The 23,514-nt window shown below is 39.2% G+C and overlaps 2 protein-coding genes and 1 long non-coding RNA gene across 9 annotated transcripts in view; 2 read left to right on the forward strand and 1 right to left on the reverse strand.

The window, feature by feature from the left end:
• Positions 1–789: 789 nt before the first annotated feature.
• LOC124879023 (voltage-dependent calcium channel gamma-6 subunit-like) lies at positions 790–23,409 on the reverse strand. 6 transcript variants are annotated; one of them, XM_047383284.1, is made up of 9 exons: positions 23,263–23,408; positions 20,436–20,501; positions 20,312–20,354; positions 19,820–20,071; positions 15,955–16,065; positions 5,572–5,680; positions 3,648–3,722; positions 3,035–3,172; positions 790–2,920 (listed from the first exon to the last, which is right to left on the reverse strand). In XM_047383284.1, the coding sequence occupies exons 4-9, from the start codon at positions 20,027–20,029 to the stop codon at positions 2,700–2,702; spliced, it is 864 nt and encodes a 287-aa protein (XP_047239240.1). In that variant the 5' UTR covers positions 20,030–20,071; positions 20,312–20,354; positions 20,436–20,501; positions 23,263–23,408; the 3' UTR covers positions 790–2,699. The 6 variants fall into 6 exon arrangements, with proteins under 6 accessions (XP_047239240.1, XP_047239241.1, XP_047239239.1 ...); XM_047383285.1 differs by lacking the exon at positions 20,312–20,354 and having other exon boundaries at positions 23,263–23,409; XM_047383283.1 differs by having other exon boundaries at positions 19,820–20,354.
• On the forward strand, positions 3,686–15,921 carry LOC124879027. The gene is made up of 3 exons (XR_007040934.1): positions 3,686–3,790; positions 9,016–9,166; positions 15,318–15,921. It is a non-coding gene; the product is annotated as an uncharacterized LOC124879027 (long non-coding RNA).
• LOC124879021 (neuronal pentraxin-1-like) overlaps positions 16,088–23,514 on the forward strand; it is a 35,513-nt gene continuing 28,086 nt past the window's right edge. For both annotated transcript variants that reach the window (XM_047383279.1, XM_047383278.1), the window contains exon 1: positions 16,088–17,641. The gene's annotated coding sequence lies outside the window, so the exon portion shown is untranslated. The remainder of the gene's footprint in view (positions 17,642–23,514) is intronic.

Genomic DNA, 23,514 nt, shown 5'->3' on the forward strand with positions numbered 1-23,514 from the left:
TTAAATTTTCATCATTACATTATGGAAAATAATGAACTTTATCACAATATGCTAATATTTTGAGAAGGACCTGTATATCTGGAGGCTCTGCTCAATGCTTTGTGCTCATCACATTCCTAAAGTTCACTTGATTTATTTTGACTGGTAGGCAGTGTCATTATTTTATGTACAACGTTTTTTTAGTAAGACATATTAGAAGAGGATCCACACAGGGGTGAACATTGCATTGCAAGTAGATGATCAATGTTAAATACTGATAACATCTAAACATCAAATACAACCAAACAAAGTGTAAAACAGCAAAAGTGAAGTACAAATAAAATATAGCTTTTTCCCACATCACCTGGAAAGAAAAAAAAGGTTTTCTAACTGAGGTTCTCAGTTTGGAGGTCAGTATACTGTTTGTTTTATGAGGGAAGTTTTTGTTTTTGTTCATCTTGTGATCATCTTTGTGATACATACTGTTTGTCCTAGATGTTGTCATATGGCAAGATAAGTCAAGAGCAACAACCAAACAAAGGAAATAACATACGACAAGTTCTAATAAATGCACTAAAGCCAACATACCTGGCTGAGCCAAATATCTCCATTAAACACATTTTTACTAATGACACATTTAGCTCTGTGTTTAATAAAAATAATCATTGGAGCTACATACAAACATACATTTTATGAAAACCTGGAGGAAATTAGCAACATTCATACCAGGGACTGCAATCACTGTGTGAATTTAGGCTTGTCTTATTAGGAATTTATGTAATCAACTGAAACATGAAGACAAGAGATTGCTAAAGTTCCAGAAACCATTTATTGTCAATTGAACCAACAGTGCATTCCCTCCAAACTTTGTAGGTTTATAAGTAAGACGTTATAGATATTTTTCCCATGCAAATCTAGTCATAAAGATCCCCATATTCTATGCAAAACTAACAATGCATTTCAAATTATTATGCTACTTGTGCTATTAGCCAATTATCTTTTTTAGTGACAGAATGTTATTTCCAATGATATATTTATACACAAAAGATTAATGACGAGTGATGCACCAATCAATCTGCCATTGATCAATATCTGTCTTTTTCCCCTTGATCACAACCCTGATTTATTTTGAGAAATAACATGTAATACAATTGGCCAGAGGAACATTTCCTTTTCAATAACTGTACGATAAATAAACAAAAAACATAAATCAAAATGTTTATTTCCAAAGAGTAAAGATCCAGGTGATCTATTGTGACAGTGGGTCATAAGGATTAAAATTAGATGGCAAGGGTTGTAACAAACAACTGGGGTCAACAAAAAGAGTGAGTTTTAATGTGATCTATTGGCTTTAGTAAAATCTAGCTTTAACAAAGGACTTTTGATAGATTGCAAATGTGGATTCTGAAGCATTTTCATCTAGTCTGAAAGATCTTTCCTGAAGGGACATCACTTAGATGGGTATAAACATGATGCAGATTAAACAGATGGAGATTGTTGCAGCTGCAAAGGGTTAAACCTTACATGTTTGGGGAAGAATTTAACTCTGATAATGCACAAGCTATGACTGATGGAAATGAAGATGTCAAGGCTGAAGCAAACAGTAGCATTCATAAAAATCCTCTTAAGAACCTGGTATTTATATTCTTATTTTAAGTTCTTTGTTTAATTGCTTATTCTGCATGTTTGCCACTCATAAATGCCATATTGTGTTAATATTGCCTCTACTAGTGAAAACAGCAGTCTCAGAAATACTAAACAAATCCAATATAAAATACCAAGCACTCTACATAGTGAGTAAACAGAGTGAGGCACCTATATTTTTCTATTTGTGCTTAAAAGAAATGGTTGCTGGATCTTAAGTGGATATTTGTTCGTTCACCACAGAGGATCATATTTAACATGCAGGCGTTGTGGAGCTAACTAGTTTCACTGGAGCTGTTGTTTTATTGTTGGAAGCCATGGTGGATGATGCAGCAGTTCATCCTCTCTGTTTCTCTTCACAAATTACTTTCCCATGTTTTTTGCCGCCATTTTATCTGGAAAACTATGCAATATTCTAAAGAGTTTTGTTGCAGCTATATAGAGGTCGAATAAAACCAAATAAGAATACAAATAGTGGCATTTTGGGTGAACTGGGTGAATCTGTAAACTAGGGCATTCTGTGATGTCTCAAAGTTATCTACACAGAATATGGAATTTCTTTAGGTGGGTTTGTAAAGGTATGTTTCATCCAGTTAAACAATGATTACCATTGAAATATTACTATGGCATTTTGCTTTAAAGAGGGCAAGGAACATTTATTTATTTTAAGTTTGATTGATCTAAACCAAAGTCTGACCTGTAAGTTTAATTGATTACCTTACACAAATGAGTTTGTATGTGTTGTATTTCATAGTAAGAAAGATTTAATTAGCAGGTTAGATCTAAAAAGAAATAATATTAGTATCAGACAGTAAAAGGTTTATTGGTGCATCTATATTTGTGAAATTTATACAAAATCCCATAGAATTAGAATATTTTAAATGAAAATACATCAGTGTCTGCCATATTTTCATAAATACTAAATATCTCAGTAAATCTCCACTGTTTCAAATTCCTATATGGTGATCTTTCACTTAGATATGTCAGGGAAACATCCTCACCTCACCTCACCTCCCCACCCCCTCCTTCCTTTCAACTGGGGCAGATAAAGTGCACAAGTCATCACCTCAAACCCACTAACTGCTGCCTTCCTTATGAGGGAGACACCTCTGCCAAGGGCTACAGGGCAGCGCCAGCAGCAGGAAGAGGATTCCACCCACAATCAGAACAGCGCCTGCACAGCCGATACATGACACAGACCAGGAGAGCTCATGGTGGAGAGGAATAGTGTGGTCACTGGCCAAAAAAGATAGGACAGACTGGTGGAAAACCATGAGAGACAGGAGCACCAGAACACCTGTGGGGGGTAGAGAGCAGCGCCAGGCATGAGAAGTTACAGTGTTTAATGCAAATAATGCTTAGTTTAAAAATTTCATATTAACTCGACCAGTCTGCAGCTACCTTTACTGACCTGACAGAATAAAGCATATAGATGCTGGCTTCAGGAAGAACAGGATCTCTTTACTGAGAGACATGGTGATGCAGATGGCCCCCATCAACATCAGGAAAAGGCTAAACAGGGCCAACATTGCTGCAGCCACATTCAAATCTGATCAGAAGAAGACAAATGCTCATTAAAGTATAACAAATCAACTACTCCAACTATATTTATCAAAATTACCACATGGAGGCCTACAGAGTGAGAGGGATGTGGCACCAATGTGATTTATATGTACGTCTGTCTTTCTCTATTCAGTCTATGGCACTGTGTAATTTTAATAAATTATGAAGCTGCCAGAGAAAATGAGAGGTTAGACAGCAGCCCAGAGACACTCAAACAGTGTGGGTGGAATACATATTTAACACTCAGAGGGCAGACAATAGTGAATATGAAAGAGTGAGGCAAAGAGGAAGGAGAGCACAGAAAACAACAAGAAAGAGAGGGATGGAGATGAACGATGGAAGGACAAGGGGAGCAAAGGCGAAGGACCAAAAACATAAAAGAGGTAGGTATTTAGAGGTATGTAGTAAAAACGACTAAAAGGAGGAAGTGGGTAGGTAAGGTGGGACATTATGTAACTCACTCTTCTCTGTTGTCTTCTGAAACATGACAGTATTTTCCCCTGTGGTGAAAAATTTGAAGGAGGTGCAGTTGGATTCTGCAGCAGAGAAAGGACAGAGGAGGAAGAGCAGACACTGTAATTGACATGGACACGAAAACTGCCAGGTAATGTGCGCTGGCTGCAGGCAATCTTGATGAACATCTTATTGAAATTCAAGGACCCACATCTCACTTCTTCCCTCACATCCCACCCCAGTAAATTCTATTTTAATTCTTCTCTATCAACTATAATCTGCTGTGACCATCAATGATGGGCTCAAGGTGACAACCCAAAGCCTCCTGTACAATCTGTTTTCTGCTGTTCGGATGATGTGTTACAGCAAAAAGAGTTTGCTGTCAAATTGATTCTGACACCTCTATCTGCTCCCTTGCACATTTGCAAACACAACTAAGCAAACAAGTACACACATCACTCTCAGTTTGTTAAAAGCTTCATCCTCAAAGTGTTCTGCTGTGTGTTTTTCATATCTCAACAGTCATCAGAGTTTCAGAGAGCCTGCTGCACAGTTGGGAAAATTCAAATCCTGACATAAAAAAAAAAGAAACAAAACGTTTTTTTGGGCCCTGGAGTACTTTCAAATTAGCCCCACTGCTTTAAATTTTCACATTTGCATTGGGAGGTACTTTACACAAAAGCCGGTGACTATTTACAGTCATATTTAATAAATTAGAATATGCCTTCAGATGAAGCTCGTTTGTCAGATTAACAGTACCGATTGAAAATAACAACTTTTAAGAAGCTTTTAAACATACTTTTCATTTTCATTTCAGTATTATGTTTTTTATTGGTCTGTTGTAATATTCTAATCTTAAATGTAATGTTTTCATGAGCTGAAAGCAGACAATAACCATAATTAATATACTTAAAGACTTGAAAAAAGTCTGTGTAATTAATCTGTGTTTCACATAGTGAATTCAGTTACATAAATAAATAGATTTTTAAATACAACTCATACTTATTGAATTAATCTGTATATGGAGAATGAATGTAGCGATTGGTGCATCACCAATAATCTTGCTGTGTTAACGTAATAAGAACAGAACGTTTTAAAGCAATTTCTGTCAAAGTAACTAAATAATGAAAATGTAAGCAATGTAAAAATATATCAAACAATTTAATAAACCTTTGCAATAGTTCAACTTTTTACAATGCTTTATTGTTATTTTGGGCTGTTATTCCAACTAGAACGTCCATTCATAAAACGTGTTTGAAACAGAAAGACATTGCTGGTGCCGAGCCCTTGCCATCCATTTCTTGCCCAATGCAAATGTGATGATCATTTAAAGGTTTAGAAAAACCACCAGGAAGTGTTTTTTAAGCTGGTAGAGGTCAATTTAACATTCAGCATCTGGTTCCAACTGGTCTAGAATTATACCATAATCTGTGATTTCGTACAATTATATGATTCTTTCCTAAAGATGAACTCTTTTCATTTTGTTCAGCTGTGATCTCGTGATCATTTTCATGAGACAAAATAGTAAGCAATTTCAGAATTTTTGAAGCAAATCTGTAAAAATTCTTGCAGCTAAAACATTATAGATTTGACTGTAAAGGCACCCTAGTCAGAACTTCAAGCATCATTGTACCTGATCTGAAAACAAAAATGGGATAAATGGGCCTGACATGGTTACAGTTACTCAGCCAGTTAGTGAGCTAAACTATAAAGACAAATTGCTGCCACACTGTGAGCCAGACATAATTTATCTGGCCAGAAAGTCAGGAAGACTACTCAGACAAACCCTCTTACTCCCTCAAACTGAGCTGTCCAACGGGTCAGTCAGATGGCCTGTCAATCTTCTGCCCAAACCTCACTCCCTCAGAACATATCAGGCAGCATTACAAAATCCCCATGAACCATACTAGTAGTCAGATATATTTTAGTCACCTCCAGGCAGCTCTGCAGGTCCACAGCTTTCACGTTCTGGGTCGATATCAGCCACCCACAGGGTCTTGGTGCACCCCTTCCACAGACCATAGTGAGCTGTCAGGCAAGTCTGCAAAATAAACAACAAAGAACACAATATGAACAGCAGTGTTACAGCAACTGATTGGTCAGTTGGTGTTGTAAGAATTATGATTATTGATTAATTAATATTTATCAAGAATTATAATTTAAAATCATAATTTGAAAAACATTTATTTCTCAACCAAAAATCATTACTTACGAATAGAAATCAAAGATGTTATAAGGTGTTGTGATTATGGGCTCAAAGCTCTTTAATAATTACAATTAGCTATTCATCATTAATAATTGATAAATGATTAACTAAAACCACAAAATATCACTGTTTATTCAACCGCTTCACCAAAGGTGGAGGAACTTCGACCTTGTTTTGACAGATAAATCACTCTTGCACGAAATAAACACAAACGCTTCTCTTAATTATATATATGAAGATTTATTGAAGCCAAATAATTCTGATATACCATTATTCTAGTCCAAAAACCTTCCCCTAACTAACAAGCACCATTCTACACAAAGGGAATAAAAATAACTTCCTAACAATAATAAAAAATGAAAATATATGCACATTTAGTGTCTATGAAGATCAAACCAGCAGTTTTATGGACAAAATGTGCAATTTGGGTTAAATGCAAAGAGAAGTCCTCCTGGTGCTGATGTCTCGATTGCAGCAATCAGCTGTTAAAATGGTGGCGCCACGCCCCTTTAGCAGTACAACTGATTGCCCCAAATCTCGAACAAAGAGTCATAAACTTCTGAGGTGGGAATTCAGTGGAAAAACTCCAGAAATAAAACTGGAACAAAGGAGTGGTCAGGCGAGGCCCAGGCCACAGTTGCGTTGAATGAAAAACTTTTAAAAGTCCACCTTCTAACTCCTGGCTGATTTGGGATCAGCCGGACAAAAAGATGAACACGCACGATTCAGCAGCGCTTGCGCAGCAAATCAAAACATAGCTGAGCATAAAACACTTCAATCAGTATTGCATGCAACAAGTTGATACCTTAGATTAAATACTGGTGATTCTAAATCACCTTAAATATGCCTCATCCTGCCCAGACTTCTAAATGTACCTATCCAATTTAATATAAAAAGAACGAAACTACTTTGACATTGATTATTCTCTCCACCAGTTGAGGATGGGTCAGGTCTGAAGCAAAACGAGGGAGGGGGATTACGCGTCTGTGATCAACTCAAGGAAAAAAACTTCTCATCCGTCCAGGAGGGGAAAATATGAAGAACCATTTAGTTGACTGAATAACTAAGTTATGATTTGACTGAGGAAAACTCATCTCCTTGGAAATGAAACCTCTGTGGGTTTTCACCTGCACCGGGTGTTGGCGGGGTCTTCGATTGGTATATAAATCTGCTGACCTTCTTGTATCAGACAGATTTCCAGCTTTCAAACTCTTCCGGATATGGCCTTGTGGAGCAAACGTTCACCTGTGAGCTTTTGTCTCTCCAGATATGCGCCTCCGTTGCATCGTCCCGTGAGACACGCGGGAAATGGCAACAAAACTTTATTTCCTGCGGGTTTATAATCCCGGGTGACGTCAGAGCTGCGATGTCTGTTGAGCTGCGCATGTTCAACTGTGCGACCAAAATGGATGACTCCAACAGTTATGTGTATAGATGTGATTGGTTTATTTCAATTTTTGCTGGATTTTACTTTCTTTTTAAATACAATTTGTGTCGTGATTTGTAATGACCCTGAAGAAGGACGAAAGCTAAAACACATTGGTCTGCTAATACAGTCTGTTCCAGCTACTTAAAGTGTTGACCTCCCATGACCCCGACCCCCTTTACACATCCCTCCTGTCCCCTTCTCTCCCCTCCCCCACCCCCTTCTAGAACTTTTATATTTGTCACCTGACTGTATATTTCCGGTCAGAAGAGAAATATTGGAAAAAAAAAGAAATAAATTAAGTGAATAAATAATTAAGGAAATTGTTTATTTTAAAGCAAATGAATAATTAAAATAACAGCTTAGTGCATTTAAATTATAAACAAAAGCTTCAGTTTTTTTAAATCCTCCTGTGCGTGTGTGTGTCCTCCTGTTTTTGCTGCTGAGTGAGGACCATTTTTTGCATTTCACTATCACAGTGAGGACCATTTGTTGTAAAAGGAGGACATTTTCGTGGTCTTCATTTTCTATTTTGCAAGGGGTTAGGTTTAGGAATAAGGTATGAATTTAGTTAAGGTTAGTCTTAGGGCTACGTATGTAATGGTAATGGTTAGGTTTAGGATGAGGGTTAAGCCAAAGCAAAGGGTTGAAAATCAATGAAAATCAATAGAAGTCAATAAAGGTCAATGCTAGGTCACAACAAGATATAGTAAGAAAGAGAGAGAGAGTGTGTGTGTGTGTGTGTGTGTATGTGTGTGTGTGTGTTCCTGTTTTGACATCACAGTGAGAACCATTTTCCTGATTTCACCATCAAATTGAGGACCGTTTGTACCAAAGTGAGGACATTTAACTGGTCCTCACAACCTATTTTGCTAACGGTTAGGTTTAGGACTAAGGTGTGAATTGAGTTTAGGTTAAGGTTAGGGTTAGGCATGCACTGGTAATGGTTAGGTTTAGGGTTATTGTCAGGGTTAGGGCATAGAAAGGGTTGAAAATGACTGAAAATCAATGGAAGTCAATGGGAGTCAACACATGGTCCTCACTACATACAGCAAAACAAGAGTATGTGTGTGTGTGTGTCTTGGAGCAAACCTTGAGCCTTGGAATTCTGTTTTCTTTGTTTCTCCATGTTAGGATTGATCAGTCAGGAACATCGGGTTTTTCTATCTTACAGAATACGTAAAGAAACATGTAATTACTCTATATAATAGCAGGGGATAAATAAGAATATCTATCTGATATACAACAAAAGAAAACATGGTAAAGATCATGGGAAAGGGTTAAAGCACTTGCTCTCAACCCCTTGATACAACGCCATCTTCATCAAAAGGTAGTATCTTCATCAAAACCCTGCCTACTGTTAAAAAACATAAAGGCCTCTAATGTTTAAAACATTAAGAAATATTTTATTACCATCATCATTTTGTTTATTTTTTGACTACTTGTAACTAGATGCATCCGATTTATTTTTCAGACTCAGATCTGGACGTTTTTCTTGTTTGTTTGTTTTTTACAGGTAATACAACTAATTAAAATTTTTAATTAGAAAAAAACTGAATAAAAGAAAGGGAAAAAAAATGTCTTATAGGCACGTGTTTCTAAGATCAGTGTAATTAAGTTTTTCCTATCTTTTTTTTACAGATAGATTATCTGCAATCAAACAGCAAATTATAATACAACTACTGTGAGACAGTACAGCTCCAAAATCAGGAGTTGATTCAGGGTGAAACTTACATGTTTGCAGAAAGAGGAGACCCCAGGTCTGACAGATCAGTCTCTATGCCAGGAGTCTGCTCAACACCTGGAGAATGAAGAGGCTGGGGCGGGCAGATCATCAACTAATGTTCAGTCCGATAACAACGACTCCTCTGAGGAGTGTATACAGTCAGAAGCTGGTGAGTATGAAAATATGCTTGTTTTTAGTAAAGGCAAAGTACTTTACATTTGTTCATAGGCCATACAGAAAGTAAACAATTCTAACTGAACTTCCCGTAACGTGATCAACATGGGACAAAGTGATGATTGTTGTTTTCTTTTTTTCCTCTAACTTTTATTTTAAGGGAAGGGATTCGACTGTGTCATTCATGATGCCCTGTGGGGGGTGCTCCAGGAGTATGGAATTGGGGGCCCTTTATTAGGGGCCATCCGGTCTCTGTACAAGCGGAGCAGGAGTTTGGTCTGCATTGCCAGCACTAAGTTGGACCTGTTCCCGGTGCATGTTAGACTCCGGCAGGGCTGCCCTTTGTCAGTGGTCCTGTTCATAACTTTTATGGACAGGATTTCTAGGCGCAGCCAAGGGCTGGAGGGGGTCTGGTTTGGGGACCAGTGGATTTCGTCTCTTCTTTTTGCAGATGATGTGGTCCTGCTGGCCCCCTCTAGCCAAGACCTACAGCATGCGCTGGGGCGGTTCGCAGCCGAGTGTGAAGCGGCTGGGATACAGATTAGCTCCTCCAAGTCTGAGGCCATGGTTCTCGACTGGAAAAGGGTGGCTTGTCCTCTTCAGGTTGGAGGGGAGTTCCTGCCTAAAGTGGAGGAGTTCAAGTATCTCGGGGTCTTGTTCACGAGTGAGGGAAGAATGGAGCAGGAGATCGACAGATGGATCAGTGCGGCTGCCGCAGTAATGGGGGCACTGTGCCGGTCCGTTGTAGTGAAGAGAGCTGAGCCGAAAAGCGAAGCTCTCGATTTACCGGTCGATCTACGTTCTTCCTACCCTCATCTCTTGCCATGAACTTTGGGTCATGACCGAAAGAACGAGATCCCTGATACAAGCGGCTGAAATGAGCTTCCTCCGTAGGGTGGCCAGGCACTCCCATAGAGATGAGATGAGGAGCTCGGCCATCCGGGAGGGGCTCAGAGTAGAGCCGCTGCTCCTCCACATCGAGAGGAGCCAGTTGAGGTGGCTCGGGCATCTAAACTTGATGCCTCCTGGAGGCCTTCCTCAGGAGGTGTTCCAGGCACGTCCCACCGGGAGGAGGCCCAGGGGACGGCCCGGGACAAGCTGGAGGGACAGCTGCGTTACCAGGCCAGATCTCGTTTGGGTTCCCCCCGGAGGAGCTGGAGGAGGTGTCTAGGGAGAGGGACGTCTGGGTATCTCTGCTGAGTCTGCTGCTCCCGCAACCCGGTACCGGATAAACCGGAAGACGACGAGTACGACTATGAGTATTTACCTAGAAGGAGAAGGAATGAAAATTCCTACGGGTCCAATTGAAAAGCTTTAAAATCTATTTGAGAATTTTTTTGAGACAGCTAGAGGGAAGACATCTGGGTTTAAGTCCTCCACCCCCCTCCACCACCTCCTGCTGGGTCTTTTACTGTAACCAGATCAACTCAGGCAGGGGGAGGTCTTGAATCAAACCAGAATGATCAGCTGTGAACAACAAATCGTGGAAATTTTAACAATGTGGAATTTAGACAAATCCTTTCATTAAATCCTCCTGTACCCAGATCAGACACAGTTTTAGCCGAATTATTCATTAAAGTAATGATTGTTCTTTCCAATCTGGCTTTTAGAGTCAACTCTTTAGCTCAAAGGAATGATGTTGTGCATTTGTAACTAGTCACTAATCAACAATCGCATCAAATATCTTTCACAGTAAATGATGATGGAGAAAATATGGGAGAATTTGAAGGATTTCTGGAGACCATAGTTCATTCTAACATGGAAATAGCTGTCAATGATAATATATAATTTATTCTTCAACTGATCCGGAATTTCTCATGGAGCTGGTCTGAGGCGTGAAGCTGAAAACATACTGGGCATTGAGATGATACACAAAAAGAGGTAACATCTGTTTATCGAAAACAATCGAGATGATCAGCTTTGCTTCGCCATCAGTTTAGCTCACGCGTCTGACCCCAATCTCACCGATGCACAGGCTATACAACTAGGGACAGAATGGCAGCATCTTGCTGGTCTTACAGACACCTGTCTCCTTCTCTGATGTCTGTAAATTTGAAGAAATTCTAAACAGAAAAATTGTTGTCTTTTATAGAAGAAAAGTGATAAAACCCGATCTAAATTTGAAACAGATTTTTCAGATCGAACAAGACTCCTTTTCCTCTTCCTCGTCGATCATCATTATTACGGAATAAGATCACTAAAAGCCTTCCTAGGGAGTAATTATGACTGCAAATATTGCTTATCCCTGTTTGCCACAGAGCACTTGCATTATTGTCCTATCTGCAATGATCCGTTCTGAGCTGAAATTTGAGCCCATACTCTCTTCTGATTCTAACCGAACCTCACGTAATCCGTTGTTTTATGTCAGGCATAAATCAGCCAAAAATCGACCAAATAAAGAGATCCCTCAAATGTCAGAGAACTTACTTAATTCCTTTGACTGCGACCTGAAAAAACACAGATTTGACAGCGCAAAAAATGACCCAACTGCAGACTCAAATGATCCCGTGTTTTTTCGACCATGTCAGGTGGATGAAAACTCAGTGACAAAGTCATTTTCTTTGATATTGAAATCTTTGTCAATGAGAGGAGAGTACTCTTTCCTTTTCTGATTTGTACAAGGCAGATTACGTGCAGAGCACAAAGCTGAATCATTGGTTCTGACAATGTCATTCATTTTCAATAAATCATTTATTGAAACATTTTCAGATGTACATTCTTTTTATTATGAGATATATCATACTTGTAACAATCTTTAATCATCTGTAAAGAACACAATCCGTGGATAATGTAATGGTTTTTTTTGTTGTTTTTTTTATAATTTCAAACCAAATAATTTTTAAAGAAATCCTCTTTGTACAATGCCAATACTTGTGGAGATAACCCACAAGCTCGGTGACAGAGATAAAAAAATGAATCACACAATGCTGACCGCATACAATGCACAGTGTTTTAAGCTGCTAATTATGATATAACATTTTGATGACCTGTCTTTCAAAAATTAAGCAATGCTTGATAGGTAGAAGTCAAAATTAGGAGGGAATCCAAACGAGTCAAAAAAAAGTGGCTTGACCGTTCTCTTCCAAAGTCAGAGCTAGCCAGTGTTCTCCAGGCATGTGAGAAGGATGTGTATTCGCAATAAAGTATGCTGGTCCTGATGTAAGTGTGAATAGTGGGAGTTGATCACTTGCCCACACACTATGAAATACATCACCAAATAGATGATGCAATAGGCTTTCCAACTGATGACAGACCATCATTAATAGTAATCCACCAATACCTGTCTTCTCAAGTTGATTTCTGTAGATTCGTGATAGGCGTAAACAATCAGTGTAACGGTATGAGGGTTCGGCTATCTAAACCTTATTTTCAGCCCCAAATTTCCATTAGATACGGGTGATAAAGCCTCAATATCCTCAGCCAGATTGAGATTACAAACAAACAGGGAGTACCCATTTTTAAATTCCTCACGAGTGGTGCTCAGAGGAAGGTCTTTAAAATGATGGCCTGTGGTGGTGAACATGTAAAATTATCTTCTTCTTGTGAAGGCCTCGTGATACACCATGCTTAGAACAATATATTTGGGTATGGCTCAGAGAAAGAGATTCTCCTGAGAACATATTCTTGAATTTTCAGGGATAGAGACTGTTTTTACATTCACACATGACAGCAGATACAGAGCATTTCCTCTCATCAAAGCCGAAGTGTTACCTAGGTATATGGAAACTGAAACTTAAAAAAAAAAAAAGAGAAGCCCCTAATATTTTCGTTTGAAATGTTGAGTCCCAAGTTCCCATGAGACAGAATGCGTTGTTGGCTCAGGTTATTTTAATTTTCATATCCACCGAATTACAGGGCAGTATTTCGCTGAAAAAACTATCTCCATGGAGCGGGCCTACAAGATGAAGCTCCTTGAAATTTGGTAGTTGAAGAAGGATCTCTGATTTAGTCCTCTGTTCAAACCATTAGCCACAACAATAGAATCTATAGCTCCTGAGGTGTCTTTATAATAACGACCCACGCTAAATTGACTCTTCAATGTTTCTTTAATTTTTAATGCAAAAAAAAAAACAACGATCATCAATTTGTCCCGTGTTGATCACGTTACGGGAAGTCCGGTTAGTTGTTTACTTCCCGTGTCAGACCTTCGTTAGACCTGGGTTCTCCTCTTTCTGCAAACGTGGATGTTTCCCCCTGAATCAACTCCTGATTTGGGAGCTGTACTGTCTCTGTGAATCACACTAGCTGTATTATTCGTTATTTGCTGTTCGATCGCAGATAATCCCTCTGGAAAAATAAAGACAGGAAAATCTTAATTAAACTCATCTGAGAAACGCATGCCTAAAAGAGATATTTTTTCTTTCTTCTATTCTGTCTAAAATAAAGGAAACACTTAAATAACACAATATAACTCCAAGTAAATCAAACTTCTATGAAATCAAACTGTCCACTTAGGAAGCAACACTGATTAACAATCAATTTCACATGCTGTTGTGCAACTGGAAAAGACAACAGGGGGAAATCTTTGACGATTAGCAAGACACACTCAATAAAGGAGTGGTTCTGCAGGTGGGGATCACAGACCACTTCTCAGTACCTATGCTTTCTGGCTGATGTTTTGGTCACTTTTGAATGTTGGTGGTGCTTTCACACTTGTGGTAGCATGAGACGGACTCTACAGCCCACACAAGTGGCCCAGGTAGTGCAGCTCATCCAGGATGGCACATCAATGCGAGCTGTGGCAAGAAGGTTTGCTGTGTCTGTCAGCGTAGTGTCCAGAGCCTGGAGGCGCTGCCAGGAAACAGGCCAGTACACCAGGACACGTGGAGGAGGCCGTAGAAGGGTAACAACTCAGCAGCAGGACAGCTACCTCCACCTTTGTGCAAGGAGGAACAAGAGGAGCACTGCCAGACCCCTGCAAAATGACCTCCAGCACAAATTTGCATGTGTCTGCACAAACAGTTAGAAACCGACTCCATGAGGATGGTATGAGGGCCTGACGTCCACAAATGGGGGTTGTGCTCACAGCCCAGCACCATGCAGGACACTTGGCATTTGCCAGAGAACACCAGGACTGACAAATTCACCACTGGCGCCCTGTGCTCTTCACAGATGAAACCAGGTTCACACTGAGCACATGTGACAGACATGACAGAGTCTGGAGACACCGTGGAGGGCAACATGCTTCCTGCAACATCCTTCAGCATGACCGGTTTGGCAGTGGGTCAGTAATGGTGTGGGGTGACATTTCTTTGGAGGGCCGCACAGCCCTCCATGTGCTCGCCAGAGGTAGCCTGACTGCTATTAGGTACCAAGATGAGATCCTCAGACCCCTTGTGAGACCATATGCTGGTGCGGTTGGCCCTGGGTTCCTCCTAATGCAGGACAATGCTAGACCTGATGTGCCTGGAGTGTGTCAGCAGTTCTTGCAAGATTAAGACATTAAAGCTATGGACTGGCCTGCCTGTTCCCCAGACCTGAATCCGATTGAGCACATCTGGGACATCATGTCTCGCTCCATCAACCAACGTCACGTTGCTCCACAGACTGTCCAGGAGTTGGCGGATGCTTTAGTCCAGGTCTGGGAGGAGATCCCTCAGGAGACCATCTGCCGTCTCATCAGGAGCATGCCCAGACGTTGTAGGGAAGTCATACAGGCACGTGGAGGCCACACACAATACTGAGCCTCATTTTGACTTGTTTTAAGGACATTACATCAAAGTTGGATCAGCTTGTAGTGTGTTTTTCCACTTTAATTTTGTGTGTGACTCCAAATCCAGGCCTCCATTGGTTAATAAATTTGATTTCCATTGATGATTTTTGTGTAATTTTGTTGTCAGCACATTCAACTTTGTAAAGAACAAAGTATTCAATGAGAATATTTCATTCATTCAGATCAATGATGTGTTATTTGAGTGTTCCCTTCATTTTTTTGAGCAGTGTATATACACACACATTATTGAAAGTAAGCATGAAATGTGCAAGTGGTTCAACCCTTTCCCACAATTTTCATGGGGTTTTTTTGTTGTCTATTAGATAGATATATTCATAATACTGAAGAGAGAAATAGACTGAGCTCCTTTTTTTTCTAAAATGGTATACTATTTTATTTAGTGATCACATGTTTTTTTTACGTATTTTGTCAGATGAGGAAAGCAGATGTTCCTGACTGAAGACTCAATGTGGAGAAATAAAGATCAGTGGTAGGTTTTGGAAGGACAGAATGCAGAGGCCTGAGGATTTCTCTAAGACACACACACATACACAGAAAATGTCCTCACTTTACAACCAATGGTCCTCACTTTTATGGTGAACTACGAAAAAAAATGGTCCTCACTCAGCTGCAAAAACAGGAGGACACACACACACGGGATAATTTTAAAAAGCTAAAGATTCTGTTTATAATTTAAATGCACTTAGCTATTCTTTAATTATTTGTTTGCTTTAAAATAAACAATTTCCTTAATTATTAATTTAATTTATTTCTCTTTTTTTTCCAATACATCTCTGCTTACCAGAAATATACAGAGTTGGGTGATGTAATTGGAAAGTTCTAGAAGGGAGCATGGGATGGGAGAGAAGGGTGTGGGAGGTGGGGTCGAGGTCATGGGAGGTCAACCATTCACTTGAGCTGTTAAAAAGTTTGAATAAAGCTACCTACTTATATTTTTTGTCATAGCTTTTTTCAGAGTTTCTGTTTAAACTCTGATGCTGACCCTCTGCTGTATGTTTTATGATTTAACACTGAACCGAATGTCATGGAAGTACTGTTTGACATTTTACCTGATTGTTATAAAAATTCTTCGGCGGTGCCAGTTCCACCCAGAACTCTGTCCCGACTCCAAGTACTGTTAGGATGACACCCACTATGGCCACAAAGAAGGCCAGCTTGATCTAGCAAAAAAAAAAAAAACACAATAAATTACAATTTGTGTTAATCAAGGGCTTAGAATGCTTTTTGTTTATATTTCTTATAGGCAGTCTGCAAGTGCTAGCTCAGTTACAGTAATTTATATTACTGAGTCACTTCAATAATGTCTTATATTCAACTTGGTAAGCATTAAAACGTTAAGTTTAAACAGACTTGGAGCATTTGTCAAAATGTTAAACAGTAGATCCATTATTCCTTTAGCTTTCCATCCAAATGATAAGTGTTATTGTTAATTCGTTAATATGTAGAAACAACACCAATAAACTACAATTCTTTAAAGCTCTAACCTGAAATACTTTTAATATAACTCATGTATTCTGTTTCTATCAAGAAAACAAATAGAACAAACATTACTATTTCTATTGCCATCACGCACTGCAAATAGCAGTAGAAAAAGGCCTATCCATCACTCCATCACTCCTACACATTGTAGACCACATAATCAGCTTGGTGCTTGCTGTAGCCAGAGCACTACTACATTAGTAGTTCTTGAATGGGTTAAGCTTTCTGACACTGATATTACTGCTTACAGTTTATAGTATGCAAATTAAAAGCCCAAAAAGACCACAATGCTTCCTGTGAATGTGAAAACGTGGTTGAAAAATGAGAGGGTTGATGAGCTGGGCTAAACAAACCTGTCTTTAAATGTCCTTATGAGGGCTAAATTTGATGATTCACATTTCTTTAGACTGCCTGCTCTTTGCTACATTTTTAATAAATTTAAGACCATTTTCAAAGGATATTTCTTTTTTAATGAAATTCTACTTAACTATAAATAATTGTCGATCAATAACAGAAAACAATATTAGGTTATGGTTGCTTCCTGCACTTTTTTTTTCAGAAACAAAACCAAAACTGGGTTTGCTGGGATGTATTTCAGGTCGTCCTCCTGAACTCTGAGTTCAGGAGGAGTTCAGGAGGAGGGCTGGGAGGACATCCCATGCAGACCCAGAGTCCAGGAGGACAGCCCGTAGACCGGCCGAGCAGGGTAGAGGACCGTGGAAGCAGCCGATCAGGAGAAAAGCCACAAGGAAACTGGCGGTGGAGCTCTGGAGACCTGGAACCATGGTGGACCCCTAGCGAGCGGGGCAGAAACTGCTGGGACCCTGGTGAGCTGTGCCCTGGAGATCTGCAGCAGAGCCGCTGAGGCACACCAGATTGAGGAAGTGCGTCCTTGCAACCCTCACGGACAGGAACAGGAAGTGTAGGCACCTTATCCTCGAGCTCCTCCAAAATAGGAACTGGGACCAGGAGTGGAGGCAGCTCGATCTCGAGCTCCTCTGGAGCAGAAACAAGAACCCAGGGTGGAGGCAGTTTGGTCTCAAACCCCTCATAGACAGGACCAGATTGTGAAGGCGGTTCATCCACAGACCCCTCCGGAACAGGATTGGGGTCGGCAGCAGTGATGATGGCCGATCAGAGGTGAAGCCAGGAGCAGAACGTCACACCGACCCTCGGTGGAGAGTGGAGTGGAGGAGATAACAGGATGGATGCGGCTATCTCCTCCAGAGCTTTCTGACGCTATGTTTCAATAGTGAGGTGAGTCAAGGGATCCTGGGGAAAAAAGGCAACCCCATTCCTCCAACCAGTCCTTTAGGCGGTTAGCCACCTCTAATATCCTCCATGGAGAGCTGGGCAAAGTTAGGAGGTGAGAAAACAGTCTTGCAAGGATTTCACCTCTTTTAAACTCCCTCTCAAACCTTCTCGCTTGGTCCATTAGGCTGGTTCCTTCTGTCATGATGTGAGTTTGAGGTAGGACAAAAGTGCAGAAAAGATACCAGGAGCCAGTGGAATGAAGGGAAGTCAGGTTTTAATTCTTGTCCACACGGCATCCAGACAGCAGGTTTACAATGATCAGGACACCAGACCAGACATGACAAAATGACATAGAAGACAAGGAACCAGCGGGGAACATTAGAAACGAAGGGGCTTAAATACAAAACAGAAGAGCAGGGTGAAGCAATGAAAAGGGGGACCAGGTAATCAGGGAAAACACAGAACAGGTGTTGGCTAGGCTGCAGGGAGAAAGACCAGGTAAATAACAAAAACACAACACAGACTGAGACTAGGCATGACAGGGCCTCCAAGTTAGTCTTTTCCTATTTCTTAACAACATAGGACCTATATTGTTCAACAGCTGTATATGGTTTTGTTTGTTTAGGCCTGATACTTCTTTGGTCCTCACCTGTCAACTTATCTTAATGTTTTAAGGAAAAAGGGTCTGATATTTTGTCATGGTCAGGAACAAAACCTGAGGTGAAGTTATACATGTCAGCAGCCAAAGTGGAAATAAAATCTTTCAGATACCTTAAGAAAGCGTAGACTGGTGTTTCAACAAAAGCCACTATGGGTTAACACAGATTGGAAAACCATTCAAAAATATTGCTTGAGCTCTGCAAAGGATCAACCACGAACACATAATCAAAATTGTTGCATTGGTCAAAAACATATGTATATAGGGTACAATAGGTACTACAGTTAAAGTGCCTTACAAAGGTTTTCACCCTCCTTTTTATCTATCATATTGTTGCCTCACAACCTGGAAATAAAATAGATTATTTGTGAGTTTGCACCATTTACAGACCACACCTACAACTTTGAAGATTTATTTTTTATACTGTAAACCAAACAAGAAGGACTACATAACTGAAAAATTCAGCGCTCATAACTGTTCACTCCTCAAAGTCAGTACTTTGTAGAGCTAAATTTGGACTAATTGCAGCTGCCAGTCACTTTGGATAAGTCTCTATGAGCTTGCCACATGTTGCCACTGGAATTTTTGCCCATTCCTCAAGGCTAAACTGCTCCAGCTCCTTAATGTTGGATGATTTTTGCTTGTGAACAGCGATCTTCAATTCTAAACACAGATTCTCAATTTAATTGATGTCTGGACTTTGACTAAGCTATTCCAACACATTTGAATATTTCACCTTAAACTACTTGAGCGTTGCTTTAGCAGTATGCTTTAGGTTATTGTCCTGCTGGAAGGTGAACCTTCATCCCAGTTCCAAATCACAGGCAGACTGTGAATTGAGGTTTACAGGATTTACTCAAGAATATTCATGTATTTAAGCACCCTCCTTCTTTCCCTTCATTAGGACCAGTTTCCCAGTCCTTGCTGCTAAAAAGCATTCCCGCAGAATCATGCCGCCACCACCATGTTTGTTGGATTTTATTATTGGATTTTAGTCTAACTGACCAGAGCCACCAAAGCCCAGATCTATGAAGTGTATGGCCTATTGTGGTCCTATGAACAGATACTCCAGTCTCTGCTGTGGAATTCCTTCAGGGTCACCTTTGGTCTCTGTGCTACCTCTCTGATTAATGCCCTCCTTGCCCAGTCTGAGTTCTAGCGGGCAGCACTCTCTTGGCAGATTTGTTGTGGTACCATGTGTATTTATATATTTTTCATAACCCCACCATGATTTGTACTTTTCTGTTTTTTCTTTTATTTTTATTCTTTCTTAAGTATTTTTCTCATAATTTAACAACTTACACTATTTTGTGCAGATCCATCACATAAAATAAAATTAAAAAGCATTTGATTTAAAGTTTAGAATGTAACAAAATAGGAAGAAAACTAAGTGGAGTGAATACTTTTGCAAGGCAGTATACAGTTTAAAGCTGGTGTTTGAAACAATATGATTTTTTTCAATTAGACATTATTTAAAGAAAACCTTCACACAGCTAGAAAAATACAAATCTAAAGCCACTCACCTTACCCTCCTGAGCTTCACTTATGGCATGCCCAGCTGACGTTGTCCTGCGGCGCTTGTTCCCACCAAAGGTGCTGCGTCCGCCCATTAAACTGGCCAGGCCCCCTGCACCTTGTGGTGGTCCTCCTGGTGCAACCATTCCACCTGCTCCTGCTGTTCCAGGGACCACAGTGCGGCCCTCCTCATCCGTCACAAAAAAAGTTGACCACATTTTGTTTGAAACAGAGAGCAACCCCAGCTGAATATCCTGCTTCTGTTTAGTCGTTGAGTTGATTTTTAGTTTTGCAGGGATAGAAACAGAAGAAATTAGTTGTGTATTGTCAATTTGTGATGGTTAAGAAATTCAAATGGGGGAAGGGTAGGAATCCCCTACAGGTGTATCTGACAAGTGGAAAGGGCCAACACATAAGCAAATATAAAGATCAATTTAGAAAAAAAAAAAAAACAGCAGCAGGAACAGAAAAAAAATGTATATGTATATATATATATATACCTCTGACAGTTACTGATCAAGGCAGGAACAGTTCTTTGATAAGCTGGTTGATATAACATAGAGTCTTAGAATAAAATGGATTCACTTTTGTAAAGTTTTTCATGATACAAAAAGGCAAAAATACAGTTTTTAGGAGTGTCTCTGGCACATGAGTGGAAGTTGACAGCAAAAGGCAGAAAGGCGGCTTGAGCTGGGAGTAGAAAGGAAACAAGAAGGTCAAAGATTAAAATAACATAAAAACACCAATATTAACAATGTTAAGTCATGCTTAACTGTGTTTCACTGGCCCTCAGATACATTTATAAGAATAAATGCAATATAACATAACCCTATAATGCTAACAAGCACGATAAATTGAATGTAAAAGTTAAACTAATACCAAACTGTCTATAACTATCTATAAGAGGTCTGTAACATAAAAATGAAACTAACATAAAAATAATACATTGCTTGTATTTGGTGTAGACACATTATAATAAAATAATAAATAATAAAATTCTACAGGTAAAAAAAACATTGTATTTTCTATTTAAACTGTATTATTTTTACTTATTTTTTTTACTTATTGGCAATTCTAACCATCATAATATCTGTTGTTTCATTTATTTTTTTCCGTTTCAGTTATTAACAGTATTTGCGAATGTTATACTATCATTATATTGGCAGCAATATCATATAAATTGCTTGGTTCAATGTGTATGTACATTGAAAGCGGTACGTAAAAGCAAGCTTAGAAAAAGGCGTTAACAAGCTTACGTTATAACCAGCTATATCTATATTCTGAAACCCTTTGTGGAACGAAAACACTCATCATTTACAAGTCATAGCCAAATATGTATTGTGAGAATCTCTGAGTAACTGTGCACAGATACACTGAATCATGAACACTCTGTGCCTGTTCTGTAAATGAAGCAGTTGTGCTGCTGCATTCCGCATGGATATACTGACAACAGACATGACATGCAATCCTTTGTTAGCAAAAATGAAACATCCCCTGGGACCAAATACTTTTATTGACACAGGAGCATCTGTCTTGTTAACAAGATAAAGAGCTACACAGCACAAGTTTCAGAGGTGCTCTGGAAGGTTTATGTAAGCGTGACAAAAACTAAAAACAACACAGAAAAACACGTCATCTAAACATCTGAAAATTTTTCACAATGCATAACATTCCAGACAAATTTCACAAAGATTCCAGTTTGTTTAGTGTTGTTTTTTTAGTTGTTTGTTTTTTACCAGTTAATTGTGTCTTGTGCTTTGCAAAAATAAATGTACTCTCCTTTTTTTCACATTTTGTCACATCACAACCACATACTTTAGCATATTTGATCATGATTTTATGTGAAAGACCAACACAAATGATCCATGAATTATAATTAAATAGCACAATCTGCAGCTTCTAGGTAGATTTGCAGTTGTCTCATACTCTTTTTATGTTGTATTTAACAGAGGGGTTCAGCGAAATGAGCTTGAAATGTTGTCAACAAACCTAACACTTCTAATTTCTACACAATTTTATTCATTGGTCTTCTGATGCCAAACCTCTGAGGCCTTCACAGAGCAGCAGTATTTTCATTAAGATTAAATTACATGGTATTTACAAATTAGGTTACTACTGAAGGAATTGATATACATATTTGGCTGTAACTAGACAAAAATGAAAAGTTCAAGAGGCATAAATACTTTTGCATAGCACTGGATCTCTCCTGTACTACAACAGTGTTACTTCACTTCTGTTATTAGTTTTCCCATCGTTAGCATCACACCAACATTAGCAAAGTGAAAATGACATATTACAAAAGACATTAAAAACCAGGCCGTGTCTGTGAGACTAGCTTCAAAAGCATTACACTGCAAAATTTTGACATAACAAAAATTATTTCTACACCACACACTGTCACGAATCACGGTCTTGATCCTGGTAGCTCTGAAAATACTCCAAGGTGAATTATTGCAGGGCACCAATGATATCACACAATGATATGAAAGTGCAACAAAAGGAATGATGTGTGGGATTTCAAAAAAATCATGTTTTTTTTTTTGTTTGAGCAACAATGTAAATATGAAGCTTTCAGACAAACACAAGAGCAGATTGTGCAACCAAGGTCGGAAAAATGTTTGAAACTCTGCAATAAACATCTATGATATCATCTATGTTTTGTTTCAAAACATTTTATTAGGCAATAGATTCAAAGCCTGGTATTTTTCCCAAATTTAAACTAAAGTGACTATTTCCGTTTTCACAATACTTATTTTATCATTTATCCGATTGCATACTTTCTAAAATAGCTCTAAAAATGCACCATACATCCATTTGTCATAATGACAGCGGTAAACACATCCCTTGGGTTTATGAATGCACGACAGTAATCAACAACAACAGCAAAAAGTATTCACACTTGTTATTACAGCTTAGTTTACACTGATGCAGGTGGTTTAGAGGATTATAAGGTGCTGATAAGAGTCTTTGTACCAGCTAAGAATGATAATAAAGATATGCTCTCCATTCTCCTCAAAACTGGCAATTCTTCTCCTTAAAGTACATCCAGTTGTGCAGATTGGAACCCCCCATCAAAAACAAAAAAAATCTTAAAGAAGGTCATTGTACCCTTAAACACAACTTTAAAAATAGTCCCTTAACAAATCCATGTGAAGGTCTCCAAGACTTAATAAGCTCTAAGATGTTTTTGAATCACGTCTAAATGACACACTCCGTGAACACTCTCTGCAGGCAACATTTGAAAATGATGATCAGCTGCTTTTTTTTGCTCCAAGCCCTGCCCTCCCATACACACAAAACATATTTCAGTAGCTAAAAAAAACAGCACCATGCCAAGGTTAGACTCATTACTTTTATTTTGTCACACTTTAACACGTGCCACACGCGTGCCTCACAATATTCGCCGCCACTTCACAAATATCACAACAATGATATTAACGAGGTTGCTGACCTGTTTGCTGACCTGGTTTTTGTGTGTTTGGTTCTGCTCAAAGTGACAGAGGGCGAGTTGAGGTGAGGAGAGAGAGTGAGACCGCAAGGAGAGGCAAACGGGTGACAGGTTGGGAAAGGGGTGGAAGTCAAAGTAGCTTGGTGTTACGTCTTAGGCAGGATAGGTTGGGAGGCTGGACGGGTTGAAAAATAATACAAGTTAAATGCCATATGTACATACAGAGAAAAGCAGGTTATGTGGCTATGTTTTATG

This window comes from Girardinichthys multiradiatus, chromosome 13, assembly GCF_021462225.1.
Source record: "Girardinichthys multiradiatus isolate DD_20200921_A chromosome 13, DD_fGirMul_XY1, whole genome shotgun sequence".
In the NCBI taxonomy this organism is placed as follows: domain Eukaryota; kingdom Metazoa; phylum Chordata; class Actinopteri; order Cyprinodontiformes; family Goodeidae; genus Girardinichthys; species Girardinichthys multiradiatus.

Coding starts and splice junctions, on each gene's coding strand:
- LOC124879023 (XM_047383285.1), bottom strand. CDS start 20,029: ATGTGGTCAACTTTTTTTGTGACGGATGAGGAGGGCCGCACTGTGGTC. Junction 3,173..3,647: donor TCAGAAGACAACAGAGAAGA/GTGAGTTACATA, acceptor TCTTCTGATCAG/ATTTGAATGTGGCTGCAGCA. Junction 2,921..3,034: donor TATATGCTTTATTCTGTCAG/GTCAGTAAAGGT, acceptor TACCCCCCACAG/GTGTTCTGGTGCTCCTGTCT.